The sequence below is a fragment of the Chelmon rostratus genome, chromosome 20, assembly GCF_017976325.1.
Source record: "Chelmon rostratus isolate fCheRos1 chromosome 20, fCheRos1.pri, whole genome shotgun sequence".
NCBI lineage: Eukaryota > Metazoa > Chordata > Actinopteri > Chaetodontiformes > Chaetodontidae > Chelmon > Chelmon rostratus.
Genome location: NC_055677.1, coordinates 122501 through 143111, shown reverse-complemented (window position 1 = coordinate 143111; position 20611 = coordinate 122501). Strand labels below are relative to the sequence as shown.

The 20611-nt window shown below is 47.0% G+C and overlaps 1 protein-coding gene across 4 annotated transcripts in view; it reads right to left on the bottom strand.

The window, feature by feature from the left end:
* Positions 1–20611, bottom strand: part of LOC121623840 (piezo-type mechanosensitive ion channel component 2-like) — a 53278-nt gene that overhangs the window by 23139 nt on the left and 9528 nt on the right. For 3 of the 4 annotated variants that reach the window (XM_041961319.1, XM_041961322.1, XM_041961320.1), the window contains exons 5-27: positions 19011–19131; positions 17962–18139; positions 12189–12402; positions 11319–11466; positions 10540–10713; positions 10311–10425; positions 9433–9821; positions 9009–9126; positions 8249–8505; positions 7476–7624; positions 6094–6172; positions 5881–5975; positions 5340–5536; positions 5099–5256; positions 4773–4949; positions 4264–4377; positions 3942–4142; positions 3659–3863; positions 3172–3273; positions 1299–1476; positions 1125–1211; positions 762–918; positions 587–683 (exon numbers count right to left, since the gene is read on the bottom strand). In XM_041961319.1, coding sequence (XP_041817253.1) covers positions 587–683; positions 762–918; positions 1125–1211; positions 1299–1476; positions 3172–3273; positions 3659–3863; positions 3942–4142; positions 4264–4377; positions 4773–4949; positions 5099–5256; positions 5340–5536; positions 5881–5975; positions 6094–6172; positions 7476–7624; positions 8249–8505; positions 9009–9126; positions 9433–9821; positions 10311–10425; positions 10540–10713; positions 11319–11466; positions 12189–12402; positions 17962–18139; positions 19011–19131 — 3710 coding nt within the window. The remainder of the gene's footprint in view (positions 1–586; positions 684–761; positions 919–1124; positions 1212–1298; positions 1477–3171; positions 3274–3658; positions 3864–3941; positions 4143–4263; positions 4378–4772; positions 4950–5098; positions 5257–5339; positions 5537–5880; positions 5976–6093; positions 6173–7475; positions 7625–8248; positions 8506–9008; positions 9127–9432; positions 9822–10310; positions 10426–10539; positions 10714–11318; positions 11467–12188; positions 12403–17961; positions 18140–19010; positions 19132–20611) is intronic. The other variant, XM_041961321.1, reaches the window with a different exon arrangement.

Below are 20611 nucleotides of genomic sequence, written 5' to 3'. Positions count from 1 at the left end.
GACAGACAGGTAGATAGAGAGACAACAACAGACAGACAGGTAGAGAGAGAAACAACAACAGACAGACAGACAGGTAGAGAGAGAGACAACAACAGACAGACAGGTAGAGAGAAACAACAACAGACAGACAGACAGGTAGAGAGAGAGACAACAACAGACAGACAGACAGTAGAGAGAGACAACAACAGACAGACAGGTAGAGAGGGAAACAACACAACAGACAGACAGACAGAGAGAGAACAACACAACAGACAGACAGGTAGAGAGAGAGGTAAGCAGATGAGTAGACAGACAGACAGACAGAGAGAGAAACAACAACAGACAGACAGGTAGACAGAGACAGGTGAGCAGATGAGTAGACAGACAGACAGGTAGAGAGAGAGAGGTAAGCAGATGAGTGGACAGACAGGTAGAGAGAGACAGGTGAGCAGATGAGTAGACAGACAGGTAGAGAGAGAGGTAAGCAGATGAGTAGACAGACAGGTAGAGAGAGAGGTAAGCAGATGAGTAGACAGACAGGTAGAGAGAGACAGGTGAGCAGATGAGGAGACAGACAGTGAGACGGACAGACAGACGGTTTACATACGTTTGGTGTATCCTTTGATGGTGCAGGCCAAACTGAAGAGCTGAATCAGCCAACAGTGATTCAACACCAACGACTTAATGAAACCACAGGCCAAGATCTGGATCAGACAGACGGAGAGAAAGACAGTTTGACCTTTTTACCAACAGTACTGTATGAAGATGATGATGCATCTTACCGACAGAATGTTCTTCATGGTGATGACGAACACGTTGTAGCCAATCAGACAGTCCCAGTACACCAAAATGGATCTGACTGGTTTCAGCAGCAGGTCTCCGCCCACCAACAGGAAGTAGAAACAGGCCACCAGGTAACCCATACAGAAGATACTGATCCTGGAACAGGTAATTTATACAATATGATGAGCAACAAGTTAAAATGACTTTACAAATAAATCAAGTGTGATCCCAAACATCCAGACTTCATCCTGAATGTTCAGGTATTACAAACATTTTGTTCTTTAAACACGAGACTCCTGTGGTTCTGTTCTGAGGAACACTAATGTTATCTATAGAGAACATTTGAATTCAGGTCAGCTCACCTGGTGGTCCCGGTGATGAAGATGATGGTAAGTACAAACCAGAACATGTAGCTGAAGATGATCACCTTCATCATGTCCAGGTAAGACCTGCACATATAGAGCTCAGACAGGTAAACAGACAGACATACAGAGAGACAGACAGGCACAGAGAGGCCCACAGTGGGTGGGGTTTACCTGCACATCAAGAAATCGGGGACGGTGTTGAGGTGGAGTCGTCTGATTAGATCAGACACCTGTCCGTCATCTCCGATCAGCTCGCCGTTGTCACCTGCGAGGACCTGAACTGACGACAGAAGCTCCTCTTCAAACACCTGCAGCTGCAGAGACGCCCCGAGGAGCAGAAAGAAATCATCTGAAAGATCATGAAAATAAAATAAACGATACAATCAGTAAACATGCACTCGACATTTTCAGGTTTAATTCTGAGTTTGGATCAAGCAGAGCTTTTGTATAAAACCAGAAACCAGGATCCCCAGGACTGTTCGCAAGAAAAAAAATGTGAAATCCCAAATATCCGGTCTGTGACATTTTATGGTCTGTAATAGAGGTCTTCACAGGGTGGGGGGGGGCTACCCTCTACACAGGAACCATACTCCTGAAGAGGGGCTGGTCTCTCTCTCTTTTTCTGGAGCTGCCCAGGCTGAGGGCTTCTGGACAGTTTTGAGGATACACATGGGCCCCCGGCAGAACACTGCGGTTCTCCCTGGAGAGCAAGACAGTTGACCTCTTTGAAACCACCAAGTCATTGAGGGGGAGGCTCTGACTGTTGTCATACCTTAGGGTCTCTCATATGTATTGAGGGCATCCTCATGAAATGCTTCGAACGGCTAGTGTTGCAACACATCAAGACTGTCCTCCCACCCTCCCCGGACCCCTTCCAGTTTGCCTATCGGCCCAACCGCTCGACCGATGACGCCATCTCCACTGCCCTCCACTCAGCCCTCACACATCTGGACAAAAAAGACTCTTACGTCAGAATGCTGTTCATAGACTTCAGCTCAGCATTCAACACAATCATCCCACAACAGCTCATCGCAAAACTGGACCAGCTGGTATTAAACACCTCTCTGTGCAACTGGCTGCTGGACTTCCTGACTGGGAGACCTCAGGCAGTTTGGGTTTGCAGGAACACATCCAGCACCACCACACTGAACACGGGGGCCCCCCCCAAGAATGTGTGCTGAGCCCCCTCCTCTTCACTCTGCTGACCCACGACTGCACACCGTCGCACAGCTCCAACCTCCTCGTCAAGTTCGCCGATGACACAACTGTGGTGGGTCTCATCAGCAACGACGACCAGGCGGACTACAGGAGCGACGTGAGCCGCCTGGCCTCGTGGTGTGAACACAACAATCTCTCTCTGAATGTGGAGAAGACGAAGAACATTGTTGTGGACTTCAGGAGAAGACGCCCCCAGCATGCCCCCCTTACCATCAATGGTGCTACGGTGGAGAGGGTAAGCAGCACCAAATTCCTGGGTGTGCCCGTCACCGAGGACTTCTCCTGGACCACCAACACCACATCGCTGACCAAGAAAGCGAACCAGCGCCTCTACTTCCTCCGCAAAAAAAAAGGAAAGCTAGAGCCCCGGCCCCCATCATGCATACCTTCTACAGAGGCACCATCGAGAGCGTCCTGACCAGCAGCATCACCGTGTGGTACGGCGCCTGCTCCACGTCCTGCAGGAAGAACCTCCAGCGCATGGTGAGAGCAGCTGAGAAGATCGTCGGTGCTTCTCTCCCCTCCCTCCACGACCTCTACACCTCTCGCCTCCTCCCCAAGAGACCCCACCCACCCGTCACACAGCCTCTTCAGCCTGCTGCCATCAGGGAGGAGACTGCAGAGTCTGCGGGCCAAGACCAGCAGACTGCGGGACAGCTTCGTCCACCAGGCTGTCAGGATGCTGAACTCTCTCCCTGCTCTGCCCCCCGATGCTGAACTCCCTCCCTGCTCTGCCCCCCCGATGGTGACATGATGTTCTCAGAAATATTTCTAAAATGCTAAATTATAATGATGACAACAATGAAGATGATAATGATGATCTTACAGAGGAGGAAGAGTGGGTTCGGTGGTGTCAGGTGATCAGGGAGAAAGAGCCACTTGACCACATTGGAGTCCATGTTGGAGGACGGAGGTCTCCAGGGATAATCTGAAAATGCAACCAGCTGTTACAAAAACATGCAGGTTTTTCACAAATTGATCATATTCCCCTAGAAATGTATGTTTTTGTGAAAAATATTCAGCTTTTTCCTGAATTTTCAGATTTAACTCACTAATTTTTAGTTTTAATTGCAAATACAGAAATCACTTTCCTCTCTGTGTACAGAGAGGTCCAGTACGTTATCAGCTATCTTATCATAGAGCTGTAAAGCAGAGGGAAACTGTTAGCCTAGCTCCATCGGAAAAGAAATAACTTCTTCCAAAAGCTCATTCAATCTTTTCAATATAAAAGCCTTCATGAGTTTACTGATGTGGTGTCTAAACATTACTGTGGAGTAAATAATCCCAACGTAATGACACTAGGTGAATTGTACCTTTGCAGACAGCAGGAGGGAATCCAATACACAGCAGGTACTGGAAACACAACAGCCCAGAGAGAAAGTAGCAGTACTTGGGCCACACTGAGGCAATGCGCCTCCTGCTGCGACGTGATAGGATGGTGATGAGGCCAATGGCGTGTCCTACAGCAAACAGATCCATTCGCTGACCGATCACATTCACGGCCAACAGGAAGCAAGTCTGAGGACAAAGAATGTGGCAATGTCTTTAAAATGGAAGACGTTAGCTTCTTGCTATGCTAACATGTGTGTACCTCACCTCCAGTCCAAACTTGTAGAAGAAGTAGTTGAGGAAGTACTTAACACAGCTCAGCACACTGTCGTCAAGGTGACATCTAGTGATGTCATGAAACAGCGTTCTGGTGGGGGGCGGGACTTTGTTATGGCGAAGACGGTAGAGCTCCTGGTGTCTGTGAACGGTCACCTCGAAGGCTAACAGTGCTAACATCATCAGGTTATACTGTGGAGAAAGGTTGGTTTGATGCTAAGTAATCAGAGCTAACTGTGCTAAGGCACAAACACAAATTAAAGTGAGATTGATTGTGATGTCACTTGTCATTTTTTTTAATATCACTCCTCACCCTCAGGTAATCAAGCAGTTTTTCTTCCGTCTTGTGAAGCCCCACCCACTGGGCGGGATCAACGGGCCCAGAGTACAAAACAGAGCGAGACAGGTCGGTACTGGAGTTATCTGGCTACAGAGAGACAGACAAGTATGAAATCATTACAATGCTGCAGCATCTGTGCGGTCATTTTAGATCAGATACTTTCAAACTGTGCAAACTGTCCCCACAGGGACTGGGTAGGGAGGTCAGAGGGGTGAGAGGGACAAGATGCATGCAGATGCCGTGACAACAGGAAGTTAGTTATTGTACTCATGGACGAGATTAAAACAGTGAAATACTTCTTGGAGTAATAACAACACATATTCAATGTGACATCCAGAGGATATCGTTATCTGTCACAATCAAATAAAGGCTAAAAACGGACTCCATGACGGCATTATAGCATTACAGGAAGTATAGTTTTAAAATGTCAAGTGGTGGGGGGAGGGATAGACAGGCAGGTATGGTACTGTTACTATGGTTACCATGGTGCAGTTCGAGGAGTATCTGATTGGCTGGACGACATTGAGTTGGTACAACATCTTACAGACTGCCACCACACAGGTCCAAACTGTACAGACACCTGACAGCAGGGGGCGCCACGCCCTGCAGGGTAGAGCCACGCCCACACACAGCACGAACAGCAGGTTAAACAGACATACCTGCAGAGAAGGAGAGAGAGACAGGTCAGCGAGAGAGAGACTTGTTCAACAAACACACCTCCAGAGAGACAGACAGGTCAAACAGACAGAAATAGAGACACACAAACAGGTGAGACAGACCATCTACAGCTTAGAGACCAGACTCTGACCTCCTTCACAGACACCCAGATAATGTAGGAGGAGACGATCTTGACGATGTGTAGCTCTAGGAGCCACCACAGGAGGTGCTGCAGGCACTGAAGGGACAGGAGGAGGCGCAGGAACAAAACAGAGAGACGATCCACGACCAACCTCCAGGAGACCAGCACTGAGGGGGAGAGACCAGGAGTCTGCTTCCTGTTTGAAACTCAATGATTTCATCATAGGCGTGATCATGATATGCAGTCATACCTGTTATGTGGTCAGACAGAGTTTCCTTATCAAACATATAGGGGTACTCCTCCTCCTTGTCTTCGTCCTCCTTCGTCCATTTCTTGTCTTTCTCGTCCTCTCTTGCCCTCTTTCCTCCTCCCTTCTCTTCCTGTAGGAGGAGCTGAGGAGCTCCACGCACTGACAGGTCAAAAAGGCTGCCGTCGGAGTGGACCAACCTGCAGAGAGAGAGACAGGAGGGCACAGGTGAGGATCAGTGGGACAGACACACTTCCTTCAGATGTGGAGGACAAAGCTGCAGTCAGCTCCAAACTAAAGTTTCAGAGGCATGGGTTCTTGTTTGCAGAGGTCTGGAGACTGCGTTCAGGTGTCAGGGGACTACCTGCAGAGGTCTGAGGCCTAGAGACCAGCTGCAGAGGTCTGGGGACCACTTGCAGAGGTCCACGGTCTGGAGACTAGCTGCAGAGGTCTGGGGACCACTATCTGGATAGTGACTGCACAGAGGTAAGTCAGGTATTGAGGGATTTATTCCAGGTGACCTGTTGGTAGGTTTGTATGTTACCTGGTGATGGTGCTGTTGTGTGTGTCCACCACAGTCTTAAGGTCGGTCAGCTGCAGAAATGGCTCGTGGAAGTAATGTAGGTGTATGATACACACCTGCAATGGTAAGAGTCAACTATTACTGATACAAAGAAAATGAGAAAAAGGGAGAAATCATCACACTTTATATTAGAGACTGAGCTTTCTGAAGCTCCGTACGAATGTGTTAAAGTACCAAGAGGAAGGCAGCAGGGATGAAGATCTTAGTGAACAGAACAGGAACTGAGAACTTCTCCAAACCAACATCCTCCAACCTGGAGAGACAATAATACAGTGGAGACAGTAAATACATTAAATAAATTAGAGGCAGTAGGTACCTGTATGTACTGGAATGGACCCCTGTTTATCTATATGTATGTATAGTTGTGTGTACCTTTGTGTACTTGACTGTACCTGTGTGTACTTGTGTGGGTGTGGGTGTCTGTACCTGAATGTATCTGTGCATCTCTTTGTGTACCTGTGTGTTCAGTTTCAGTTTCAGTTTTATTGGTCATATCAGGTAACACAGCGTCAGAAATATAATATATGAAATATAATCATCCCGGAAATCCTCCACTCTAAACTCACACAGCTCACAGGTTTCTGGGATCCTCTGTCTCCCAGGACCTAAGTTGGACTTCAAACATATCCTCAATCATCACAAAGGTGCTATAATGTACTTCCTGCCTCAGCTCAGGAAGTTCAACCTGCCTCAACGGCTGCTGATCCAGGTCTACACAGAAATAATCCAGTCTGTTCTATGCACATCCATCGTCTTCTGGTTTGGGTCTGCCACCAAACAGGACAAGAACAGACTGCAACTGACTATAAGACACTGGCAGGAAGCATCACTGCAGACCCCTCACATCCTGGAGACCACCTGATCCTCTGGTAGGTGCTACAGATCGCTGAATGCCGAAACAACCAGATATAGAAACAGTTTCTTCCTCGCAGCATCAGCCTGATGAACAGTTCAATCATACAGTGTCGCCAACCCTTTGACACCAGAACATCCACTGACTGGACATTAATGAACAGTTTTAACATGTAGACTCATCCCTTAGTGTCACTGTCAGCATAAATATCTGCACATTGTAAATGTCACTGTATATATTGTTTACTTTATATTTTTGCACTACTTGACTTATTGTTCAGTCTTTTGTTGTTTCCTGTCTTCGCTGAGCTGTGTGTCTTTTTCCCCACATTGAGTACAATGTTTAAACCAGCCTCAGATTCCTTGTGCCCCCATATTTGGTCAATAAAGCAGATTGTGATACTGATTCTGGTTGTACCTGTGTGTAAATTAATGTACGTGTGTGTCCGTGTATACCTGAGTGTATCCGTGTGTACCTGAATATACTGTACCTCTGAGTATTTGTGTGTACCTGTGTGTGTCTGTGTGTACCTGAATGTACCTGTGTGTTCCAGTATGTACCTGAATGTACCTGTGTGTACCTGAATTTACTTGTGTGTACCTGTATGTACCTGTGTGTACCTACGTGTACCCAAATGTTCCTGGTTATCTGTGTGTACCTATGTGTAGCTTCTGTGTGCCTGTATGTATCTGTTTGCACTTACCTGTGAGTACTGAGTCCACTGTAGTAGCTCCAGGTGTAGGGGGACGAGGGGAACTGGAAGGTGTAGACCAGGATGAGAACCAGCATTGAGTAAACCACCACAGCTACCCAGAAACCCCTGAGCAAGGCACGCCAACGCTCATAGTTCAGCTATAGAGAGACAGACAGGTAGAGACAGACAGACAGGTGAGACGTGGGCGGTATAACGGTTTCGTCACATTCTGCCATGACATGGATTTTGCAATACCGTCATTGCGGTGCTAAAAGTTTTAGTATATTAAAAATAACATGCAGGTAGAGGCTTCGCACATACTCATAGAACTGGAGTTACATCCACTAACTACGTTTGTAACGTGAAGTTGTTGTCATTGTTGCTGCAACAACAAACACAAAAGTCTTCATCTATGAAGACTTTCATTTTCATTCCTACTTGCAGGTTATAAAAAAAATAAATTTTTAAAATAATTCTGTTAATGTTTTTTTTCTTACAATGTTTCCTCACATTGTTAATACAGTGAAAAATAGTAGAATCATGTTCTGAATGAAGTATCCCTTTTATTTTTTGTAATCCTGTGATATAATAACATGACCTTTATCCTATATCCCAAGACAGGGAGAAGGTATAAACGAGGTCCCATCAAAACCAAAAAAATCTGAGGTATCCAATCACTGATCCAACTGAACAGTAGCCCCACCCACCAACACAACTCAACTACAGGATTGGACAGTAAGACAGTCAGAAAGTAGTAGTACTTGTAGAAAGTGCAGGATTACCTGGTAGAGGGCGACGCAGCAGAGGAACATGACCATGTAGATGACTTTATAGAGGACAATTTTCCCCTCAAAACTAACAAAGAAGAACATCATGCCACAGACATAGATCCAGTATTTAACAAACATCCGGGTAACTATGGCAACCAGAGCCTCCATCTTAACCCCTCCTCCTTCTCTCTGCAGGAGCAGCACTTCCTCATATGACACCTCCACCTCCTCCTTCTTCCCCTGCAGATCCTCATCCACCCTCTGCTCCTCTGGATGACACAAAACAACAGACAGGTGAACATCTGACAGACAGGTGACCTCTCAGGAAGACATGTGACCATCTGACAGACAGGTGATTTGTCAGTGAGACAGGTGAGCACCTGACAAACAGGTGACCACTCAGGGAGACAGGTGAGCATCTGACAGACAGGTGACTGGTCAGTGAGACAGGTGACTGGTCAGTGAGACAGGTGATTTGTCAGTGAGACAGGTGAGCACCTGACAGACAGGTGACCACTCAGGAAGACAGGTGAGCATCTGACAGACAGGTGATTGGTCAGTGAGACAGGTGAGCACCTGACAGACAGGTGACCACTCAGGAAGACAGGTGAGCATCTGACAGACAGGTGACCGCTCAGAAAGACAGGTGACCATCTGACAGACAGGTGACCGCTCAGGGAGACAGGTGAGCATCTGACAGACAGGTGACCGCTCAGGGAGACAGGTGAGCATCTGACAGACAGGTGATTGGTCAGGGAGACAGGTGTCTTACCTTCCATGTGGACAGTGATGGTAGACAGCTGTGTGTCTGTCAGTCTGTCTTTCCACCTGTCTCTCTTCTCCGTCAGTGCCTGACGCAGCAGCAGCCAGAAGGTCAACAGACACAACAACTGCAACAACAACACAGTGTTATGGTCAGTTTCATGGCTAACACTCACACCATCAATGACACATTATATTCAGATTCTAAAAGTACTTGCAGCAAGACTTGTTTCAGTCTTAGTACTAGTGATAGTAGTCATAGCACTTGTACTACTACTTCCAGTACCTTGGAGGTGAGCTCCCTGCAGGGATCTTCCTTTCTTTCTTTACAGTAGTTGTAAGAATACTTGTAGCAGTAGCAGTAATAGTTGGCATAGTAGGAGTACTAGTACTAGTAGAAATCCTAGTAATATTAGCAGTAGTAGTAGTACTACCTTGGAGGCGAGCTCCCTGCAGGGATCATCTTTTTTGGGGAACAGTCCTGGGACTTCCTGGATGGAGGGGAAGCTGTAGACATACTGCAAGATGACCAACAGGTTGCCATAGGCAACCAGCCACGGTGACGACATCAGCGTGTACCGGCGGCGCTCTCGCATCATCCAGAGGACACACGACCAGAGCAGCAGGACACACGTCAACCAGGACACGTATGTGATGGACCAGGCCATCATTGCGATCAGAGCACAGATGTAACTTTGTTTGAGGAGGAAGCCGAACGCCATGGCAGCAGCACTGACTCCCTCCTCGCTCCTACCAATCACCTCCTCTGGATCCTCCTCCTCCTCCCATTCATCTCCTTCAAAGACACACGTCTCCAACGTGTCTGCAGCATCAGACGCAGTAGAACAGAACAGAATGTGTATCTTTACTCTGGGACACAATAAATAGTGTAAATGTAGCTGTAAGAATTCCACTGAGTCAAGTCTCATCTCATCTGCCTGACAAATATTATTTTGTTATCTCTGACACTGAATAAATCAGATGCAGACCTTTAAGTAATAAGTTTGAGAACCTCTGGTCTACAGACACATCAGAGCTGCTGACATCACTCTGTTCTGCACAGGGATGAAGACCATGAGCACTGATTGAAAGCTCATCCCTGGAGGGGGTTAGCTGGTGAGATGACCAGTCAGTCCTGATAGCTCCAGAACCACATATGTTAATAAACGGATCAGATATTTAATATTTAAATGTTTACTTTCTGAAAAACAGCAAGCTATTAAGTCTAAAAGTTGTGATTCAAAATCTGAAATCAGCTCCCGATAAACCAGGATGAGTGTTCAAACTGAATGGATTCAAACCATTACGTCACCTGATTGGCTGAGAGAGTAGTGAGGCGCGGAGTAAACATCCAATCCCAGGGCTGTGCTCTGGGTGGGCAGGGCAGAAGAGTCAGAGGGACTGTCATTGGCCGATGACACCAGCGTCTAGAGAGAGACACACACAACTTTAACTTTCACACAAGTTTAAACGTATAATATATACATTAAAATAAATCAGAACTTTCAGAGATCACATCAAGATACTTCGTGTTTCCGTACGTCTCTGCACTCGGCTCGATCATGAGCTCTCCTCCACAGCTCCCTCCGTCTCTCTGCTGTGATGTCGGTGCTGACCTCATCACTCAGGTTGCTGGTGGTGGTGATGATGTCGCAGCTCTCGCTGACCTCAGACTCCACCCTCTCCACATCTCGCACCCCGTCGCTGTTGATCAGCTGTAGAGACATGTGACACCCGTCAACCAAATAAAGCTCGGCTCGTCGGGAAAACATTCGTATACCTGCTCAGGAAGTCTTGACATCATACAGTGATGTCATAACTGTGATACAGCGACATGTGCTGATGTCACAGCAGAGTTTTTGATCCCTCCAAGCTTCTTCCCTCACTTTTTTCCTAGAATGGCGAAGTCATGACCCACCGTAGCTCTGCCTCTGATTGGCTGACCTTGATATTCTTACCCTAACCCTAGGCAACTATCACTCATGCCAAAACTTAATCAACCCAACCGATGATGGCAACAAGTAGTAGCCAATCAGAGGCAGAACAAGGTGGGTCACGCTTTCGTCATCATAGGAAAATCACGTAAAAGCAGGTTAACTTGGATTCCTTCTCTTTGCAATGTTTCCTTCTTTACTCCCTTGTTTCCTTCTCTTTATAACTGTTAAATCATGACTGTGACATTATAACTAAATAAAATCATACAAAGACAGCAGAACTGTTGTATGTTGACAGCGTGTGTGCAGTGTCATGGCAGATCATGGTGAAATGCTGTGTGATGTCATCATGTCGTATGATGTCGTCATGTGTTCAGTGGCATCACCTGGTTCCTCCACAGACTGGCCACAGTGTTGTAGAGCAGCAGCAGCATCAGCGGACTGCTGAAGTGAAACCAGCTGAGGTCAGAGTTCACCTGCAGCTTCCAGGGGGCAGCACAGTCCACCGAGACCACAGAGACCAGGCCAAACACACTGCAGAGGATTCAGTCAAGAAGGGGCAGGACATAACATAACACACACACACACACAAATATATATATATATATATATATATATATATATATATATATGTGTGTAAATAAAGGTACATACTCCACATAATAAATAAAAATAGTAATAAACAGACATATCTACACACATTTCCATACACTAAATGTCTAACATATGCGAGTGGGTCTTACTATTACTAAGTACACACTTCATTACAATGATTACCATAATTGTGTACGTCATCAGTTCACATCAAAACCAAAATTAGCATATTCATTGTTAACACAGACCACAAAACTTAATGTGGTGGTAATCAGTGATCAATACCCCTGTCACGTTTACGCTGTCGTCATTGACTGTGACGTCAGCACAAAGTGACTGAAGTAGGGTGAGAGAATCTGCAGGGGGCAGCAGAGCTACACCCAGACCTGCTAAAGTCCAACACACTGTTGGTTTTACAGCAACGAGAGAAGTCTGTGTTTACGTGGACCTGTCATTATAAAACACGAGCATTAAGCTCCTCCTACCACAGTTTACTCCTCCTCTTCTCTCCCACCTCCTTTCCTTCTCTACCTCCTGCTTTCCTTGTTTATCTCCTACTATTTTGTGTGTCTGTATTTTTGAGTATCGCTGAAGGAAAGTGACGTGTTACTTGTCGGAGGTGTATTATGGTAGAGGTGCGTTGCCAGGTGTAGGTGTGTTACCTGGCAGACGTGCAGTTGGGAGCCCACACCTCCTGCAGCAAAGGCAGCTGGTAACAGTAGATGAGCAAGAAATGGGCGGAGGAGTAGAGCAGTGACATCACAGACACACACCTGAAGAGGAGGGGTGGGACTTGACCTGACCATGCCCACCAGGTACACAACACCTGGAAACAGAGCAGGTAGAGCAGGGAGGAGAGAGAGGGGAACATGATACCTGGAGGGGGAGACGAGATAAGGGGAGGGGAGAGAGAGAGAGAGAGAGAGAGACATAGAGAGAGACAGAGAGGGATTACCTTCTCTTCAACAAGCAGCACCTCCCCTTTCAGTCCGACCTGATTCTGGTCCAGTTCCACCAACGTGCTTTATGGTCATCTTCTCTTTCACACTGATGGAGGGGAGCTACTATTCAGTCAGCTGAGGTTCAGGACACTTCACGTGGACTGCGCTACCAGTGTTAGTTTCACTGGTTTGTCGACCTCAGAGAAGACAGATCTAACCAGTTATGAGCCTGTGAGAGGGCACACACCATAGAGAGAGTACACCCCCGAAACCAGCAAAGCATTTCATCATGGTGAAGAGTTACAGGTCATTCAGTTATTCGCTCTACTGACTTAATGCAGTACGTTACTAACTGTATGTTGAGGTTCTAGGTTCACGTCAAGACCAGAAAATGGTTGGATGTGCACTCCGGTGGTGGGTGAAGGTAGTGCCACGGTGATTGTTGGCTGACCCTTTGGTGTCCTGTGGAGGTCAGAGACAGTACCTGAGAACAGTCAGACTGAGGCGGGGGTTCGCATTTCTAAACTAGCCTACCCTTCCATCCAGTCTACACGTATTTTTGGGGACTCTGAGAAGGTTTATGATGGTGTCCCCAAGACACCTTGTGGGGCAGCCGTGCAAGTATGGAGTCCCACACCTGTTCCTCTGACCCGTGAGTCCGCTGGAGCAGCTGAACATCGCAGCAAAACAGGAAACATCTGCTTGAATTTGTTGTTTGGGCTCCAGAGCAGAAAACACTGGAGTGATTATATATCCCATCTGGTCTGGGAACAACTCAGGATCCTCTGGGAAGGAGCACATTCAAGATTCAAGATTCAAGATTCAAGAGTCTTTATTGTCATTGCACATGTCAATGAAATTTTCATTGCAACCCCCATGTTAGATGGTAAGAAAGATAAGACTAGAAAGAGTGAATAAAATTAAGATAACTACAATAAAATAAAATAAACCAACATGCAATAAAAAAAATATTCGTGAAGCAATTAAAAATATAACAGAATGAAAATATACTTAGGCAATAAAATACACTAAACAATAAACAATAAAATATGGAAGTGAAATGTGCAAACAGAATAAAATATACAAGCAGAATAAAATATAAAATATACACAGTGAAATGTACCGACAGAATAAAATATGCCAATGAAACTGAAATGTGCTGATATACTAAAATGTATATAATTATAGTATATGTGTGTACATAAAAGTCAAGTACACAGAAGGTGCAGGTGGAGGTAGAGGTGTAGGTGTAGGTGTAAAGTGCGGTGTGCAGTGTTCACAGTTCACACAGTCTCTCACTGCAGTGAGGGGCTGCTGGGGGTGATAGCTCTAACAGCTCTGGGGAAGAAGCTGTCCCTCAGTCTGTTAGTGGTGGTGCGGATGTTCCTGTACCGCTTTCCTGATGGAAGCGGTACAAACAGTCTGTGGCCCGGGTGGCTGGGGTCCGTGGCGATGGATCTCGCCCTCTTTCTGACCCGACCTTCATATATAGAGTCTAGGTCAGGGAGGGGGCAGCCCACGATGCCCTGTGCAGTTTTAACCACCCGTGCCAGTTGTTTCCTCTCCTGTGCCGTGCAGCTGCCGTACCACACTGTCACACTGAGGCAGAGGATGCTTTCAATTGTGGCCCTGTAGAAGTTAACGAGCAACCGAGAGGAGAGTCCAGCCCGTTTCAGCTTCCTGAGGAAGAAGAGCCTTTGTTGTGCCTTCTTCACCAGGCGGGAGGTGTTCATGGACCAGGAGAGGTCAGATGTGATGTGGAGGCCCAGGAACCTGATGTTGTCCACACGCTCCACCACTTCTCCGTCCATGAGGAGGGGGGCGTGATCCGTCTTCCTGGACCTCCTGAAGTCCACAATGACCTCCTTGGTTTTCCCTGTGTTCAGCACCAGGTTGTTGGCTGAACACCACTGGGTGAGCTGGTGTATCTCCTCTCTGTAGTGGGTCTCGTTGTTATCTGAGATGAGACCCACTACTGTAGTGTCGTCCGCAAACTTCACGACTGTGTTGGTGGGGTGGATGGCAGCACAGTCGTGAGTAAACAGGGTGAAGAGGGCTGGGCTGAGCACACAACCCTGTGGCGTGCCCGTGCTGAGGACCAGAGGGGATGATGTGATGTTCCCTATTCTCACCACCTGAGGCCTGTTGGTGAGAAAGTCTCTGATCCAGTGGCACAGAGACGCAGGCAGACCCACCGTGTGTAGCTTCTGCGCCAGCTTGTCTGGGATGACGGTGTTAAAAGCTGAGCTAAAGTCTACAAATAGCATCCTGACGTAGGTGTTGGGCTGCTGCAGGTGGGTCAGGGCTGTGTGCAGGGTGATGGAGACAGCATCCTCTGTGGACCGATTCCCTCTGTAAGCAAACTGAAGGCTGTCTAGGTCCGAGGGGATGAAGTCTCTGATGTACCTGAGAATAATCCGCTCAAAGCACTTCATGATTACCGGGGTCAGTGCAACAGGCCAGTAGTCATTCAGGCAGGTGATGGATGTCTTCTTCGGTACCGGAATGATGGTGGAGGACTTGAGGCACTCAGGAACCGTGGACAGCTGCAGGGACAGGTTGAAAATGTCCAGGAACACTCCTGCTAGCTGGTCAGCGCATGTCCTCAAAGTCTTGCCTGACACCTTATCCGGTCCTGCAGCTCTGCGGGTGTTGATCCTCCTCAGGGTGGATGACACATGGTGCTGCTGCAGGACGAGGGGCTGGTGCTGCTCCTCCAGCCGGGGTAGGTGTGTGACTTCTCTGCTGCCTGATGTGTCGAAGCGGGCAAAGAAGCTGTTCAAGGTGTCAGGCAGGGCGGGGTCGTGGCTGGTGAGCTGAGTGTTCGGCTTGTAGTCCGTTATGGTTGTGATGCCTCTCCACATGCTCTGTGGGTTGTTGTTCTTGAAGTGATCTTCAATTTTGTTTTTGTACTGGAGCTTGGCCTGCTTGATTCCTTTCTTCAGCTCTGCTCGAGCCCTGCTATAAGCCAGCCTGTCTCCAGATCTGTAGGCAGTATCCCGGGCTTTCAGCAGGGACCGCACTGTGCTGTCCAGCCATGGTTTCTGGTTGGGAAACACTGTGATGGTCTTAACAGGGAGGACAGCATCAGTGCAGAACTGAACATAAGACAATACAGATGATGTGTACTCCTCAATGTCTGCCTCTTCTCTGAACACAGTCCAGTCTGTCAGTTCGAAGCAGTCCTGAAGTGCAGAGGAGGCCTCCTCAGTCCATATCTGTACTGTCCTGGTGGTCGGCTTTGTTCTGCAGGCCAGAGGCTTGTAGGCAGGAATGAGTTTCACGGAGATGTGGTCTGACATGCCCAGGTGTGGAGCTGCTACAGCCTTGTAAGCAGCAGGGATGTTGCAGTAAACTTGATCCAAAATGTTACTGTCTCTGGTAGGAAACTTTATGTACTTATGAAATTTGGGAAACACCGCCTTCAGTTCAACGTGGTTAAAGTCCCCCGCCACAATCACGGCCGCCTCCGGGTTGTCGTTCATCTGCCCGCTGATCAGGCAGTACAGCTCCTCTAATGCTAACTTAGCATTAGCCCGCGGTGGGATGTAAGCGGCCACAATAACAATAGACGAGAGTTCTCTAACCAGCTTGAACGGTCGGCATTTCACCGCCAGGTATTCCAAATCAGGAGAGCAGAACGTGCTGACGGTGCGTGTGGCTGTACACCAGGCATTGTGTACATACAGCGCCAAGCCTCCGCCTCTGCTCTTACCTGAAGCTGCAGTCCTGTCCGCCCAGAACAGAGAGCGCCCCGCTATCTCCACCGCTGCGTCCGGGATGTTGTCGTCCAGCCAGGTCTCTGTGACAACGGTAACACAGCTGTCCATCCGGCGAGAGACTATCCTTAGACGGACCTCGTCGATTTTGTTGGTGAGAGACCTGGCGTTGGTGAGGAAGAGACTGGGGAGAGCCGGTCTGTGAGGGTTAGCTTGTAGCCTAGCACGCACGCCGGCTCTCTTGCCCCGCTTTTGTTTACAGTGCCTCCTCCGTCTCCTTGGCAGCAGTGGGGGGATGGTGGTGGGCTCTGGGGTCCGTAGCAGCTCCGGTGGAATAAAATCCAGTTTAGGGCGTGTGTGAAGTCCGAACTGTACTCCAAAGTTCCACAGTTCAGACCTGCTGTACTGTGTCAGAGCTTCCAGAAGAGAAGTGAAAGTGGAAACGAGTAAAAACAAACAAACAAAAACGTAAACACGGGAGCTACGAGCCGCTGCGTCTGCACGCGCCGCCATCTTGGAACTAGATAGCCTGATGCCTGATGCCACCGTATCCCCAGAAGATACAGAAAAGCAGTGAAAAGCAGATTGATCGATGGGTATTTGGATTCTACTCGCTCTTCAACGTCAGGTCATGGCACCTCGCAGTGCTTTCCAAAGACAACTGAACTAGCTTGAAGTTTTACAAGATGTTTCACCTCTGAAGCATCCAAGATCATCCAAGAGGCAAGATGTCTACAACCACAAGCACGTCCAGTTGGCTTTGGAGACCAGTCAGTTTTCTACTGGATTCATCTGGAGACCAGTCAGTTTTCTACTGGATTCATCTGGAGACCAGTCAGTTTTCTACTGGTTTCAACTGGAGACCAGTCAGTTTTCTACTGGTTTCATCTGGAGACCAGTCAGTTTTCTACTGGTTTCAACTGGAGACCAGTCAGTTTTCTACTGGGTTCATCTGGAGACCAGTCAGTTTTCTACTGGTTTCATCTGGAGACCAGTCAGTTTTCTACTGGTTTCAACTGGAGACCAGTCAGTTTTCTACTGGGTTCATCTGGAGACCAGTCAGTTTTCTACTGGTTTCAACTGGAGACCTGAACATTCATCAATGGATTCTACCAGTCACCAGTTTTCTACTGGAGTCGACTGGTTTCCTGACAGTTTTATACTGGAGTCGACTGGTCACCTGACAGTTTTACACTGGAGTCGACTGGTTTCCTGTCAGTTTTATACTGGAGTCGACTGGTTACCTGACAGTTTTACACTGGAGTCGACTGGTTTCCTGTCAGTTTTATACTGGAGTCGACTGGTCACCTGTCAGCTTTATACTGGAGTCGACTGGTTTCCTGTCAGTTTTATACTGGAGTCGACTGGTTACCTGACAGTTTTATACTGGAGTCAACTAGTTACCTGACAGTTTTACACTGGAGTCGACTGGTCACCTGTCAGCTTTATACTGGAGTCGACTGGTTTCCTGTCAGTTTTATACTGGAGTCGACTGGTTACCTGACAGTTTTACACTGGAGTCGACTGGTCACCTGTCAGCTTTATACTGGAGTCGACTGGTTACCTGACAGTTTTATACTGGAGTCAACTGGTTTCCTGACAGTTTTATACTGGAGTCGACTGGTTTCCTGTCAGTTTTACATTGGAGTCGACTGGTTACCTGACAGTTTTATACTGGAGTCGACTGGTTTCCTGTCAGTTTTATACTGGAGTCGACTGGTTACCTGACAGTTTTATACTGGAGTCGACTGGTTACTTATAAATGTTTATCCTACCTGTGATTCCCAGTAAAGCTGTCAGCAGGACTTTCCCTCCAGTCGTCATTGTGTTTCCCACCATCTGCCTGGTTTTACAAACCAGTAACTCTAGTTCAACCAGAACCCTGTTTCTGCTGCATTCCTCCTCCTCCTCTTCCTCTCCATGCTCCTCAAACATCAGCTCCTCCTGCTGCTGCTGGAAAGAAAACCCACATTATTTTGTCACATCAGTCCAACACATTCTTTCTGTCCACCACAGCAAATCAAATCAGTTGAACAAACTGAGTCAAGAGATGTGTGTTCAGATCAGTCAGTAAACTCCAGAACACACAGTAATGATCTGACCTGCAGGCTCTACTCAGGATCAATGACTGAGCATCCAGTAAAACTGACAGGAATCAAACAACTCCTCATTGTGCCACTGATGTGTCAGTGCTTATCAAACAGCAGCAGGGTTCACTCCTGTTAGCATGTTTCAGAGGACATAAACGTCCTCAGTCAGAAGAGAAAACACTCATTTCCATTTTAAGTCACCGCTGTTCTCTGTCTCACGAGTCTGTCTGTGAATGTGTTTCATGTCTGAATGAAGCTGTGAGTCACACGAACACAAAGCTTCACTTCAACAGACACATGAAGGCAGAATGTGACCGAAGGCTTTAAGCCAAACTCTACAGGTTTCTGTCTGTCCACCTGTGGACACCATCGTCCTCCAGCTGCACAAACTGGTTTGTTGGAGTGGTGAGGAGGAGGAGAACTGGTGTCCTAATGGTCACTGCTGCTGTGTGTTGGTCTGTTTACATGTTAACAAACAGACTTCGACAGGACGACTAATAAACTGACTGAACATAAAACCTAATCATTAGACCCTGTGTGTGTGTGTGTGTCCTTATGCAGTCATGTAATCAGATTACTGTTAATAAATAGCTTACTGAGTTACACACTAATAGACAGGAAACTTTGTTAAGAAACAAGAGGAGAGAACTTAACAAGGTTACACCTTCTCCATTAGTGTGTGTGTGTGTGTGTGTGTGTGTGTGTGTGTGTGTGTGTGTGTGTGTGTGTGTTACCTGCGTGTGTGTGTTGACGTTCAGTCTTACAATCAGCCTCCAGGTCAGCAAACCAACGACCAGAACGCCAACATCTGGAAGCAGCTGTCTCACTGCCGAGCCTGCATCACTTCCTGTCAGACTGACAGACAGACAGTTTGTGTTCATGAGGAATTTATTGTGTTGCAGAAACAAGAATAAAAGTTACTTTGCTCTTTACTGATGTTTTTAAAGAATAAAGAGATGAATTTCACTGTCAGCATCAGAGAGAAACATCAGTTAATTACAGCTGGTAACTATTGGTTACAGGTGGATTCAGGTAGTAACAGAGAAGCAGTAAAGAAAAAATATAGAAATGAAAGTGAAGGTAAAATAACTGAAATATTAAGACTGCAGACAAAGAAATGAATAAATAAATAAAAACAGCTATCTTTGTGAGAAGCAGTTTGAGTTTTAGACCTTGGGAGTGAGGACATTTTGGTTGGTCCTGTTTGGGGGTTCAGACTTGGTTTTCAGGGTTAGGTTAGAATCAGGTTTAGATTAGGGTTTGGGCAGTCAGGGTCCTCACAAGGACTGAAGTATAAACGTGTGTGTGTGTGCTAGATTATGTGTGTAGGTGTTTGCAGAGCCGTGTAGTCCAGACAGAGAGACTACACACACACACACAGACACACACACTCACAGACACACACACAAACACAGACACACAAACACACACACGAACAGACACAAATACACACTCACAGACACACACACACACAGACACACACACACCCGCGTGCGCGCGCACACACACACACGCACAAACACAGAGACACATGCACACACAGAGAGACTACTATCTGAATCTCCTACTACTGACACACACACACACAAACACAGACACACACACACAGACACACACACACAGACACGCGCACGCACACACACAGACAAACACACACACGAACAGACACACACTCACAGACACACGCACACACAGAGAGACTACTGTCTGAACCTCCTACTACTGACACACACACACACAAACACAGACACACACACACACACACACAAACACAGACACACACACGCACAGACACACACACACACACACAGACGCGCGCACGCACACACAAACACAGAGACACATGCACACACAGAGAGACTACTGTCTGAATCTCCTACTACTGACACACACACACAAACAAACACAGACACACACACACACACACACACACTCTCTCTCACACACACACACACTCTCTCACACACACAAACACACACTCTGTCTCTCTGAGGATCAGATGTCAGCAGGGTCGTTGTGGTTCCTCCTCGTCCTCTGAAGGAACAGACCGCTCCAACAACATGGATATTATTATGGATGTGGATATATATGGATATATATGGATATATATGGATATATATGTGGATATATATGGATATATATATGTGGATATATATATATGGATATATATGTGGATATATATGTGGATATATATGGATATATATGTGGATATATATGGATATATATGTGGATATATATGTGGATATATATGGATATATATGGATACATATGGATATATATGTGGATATATATGTGGATATATATGGATATATATATATGTGGATATATATGGATA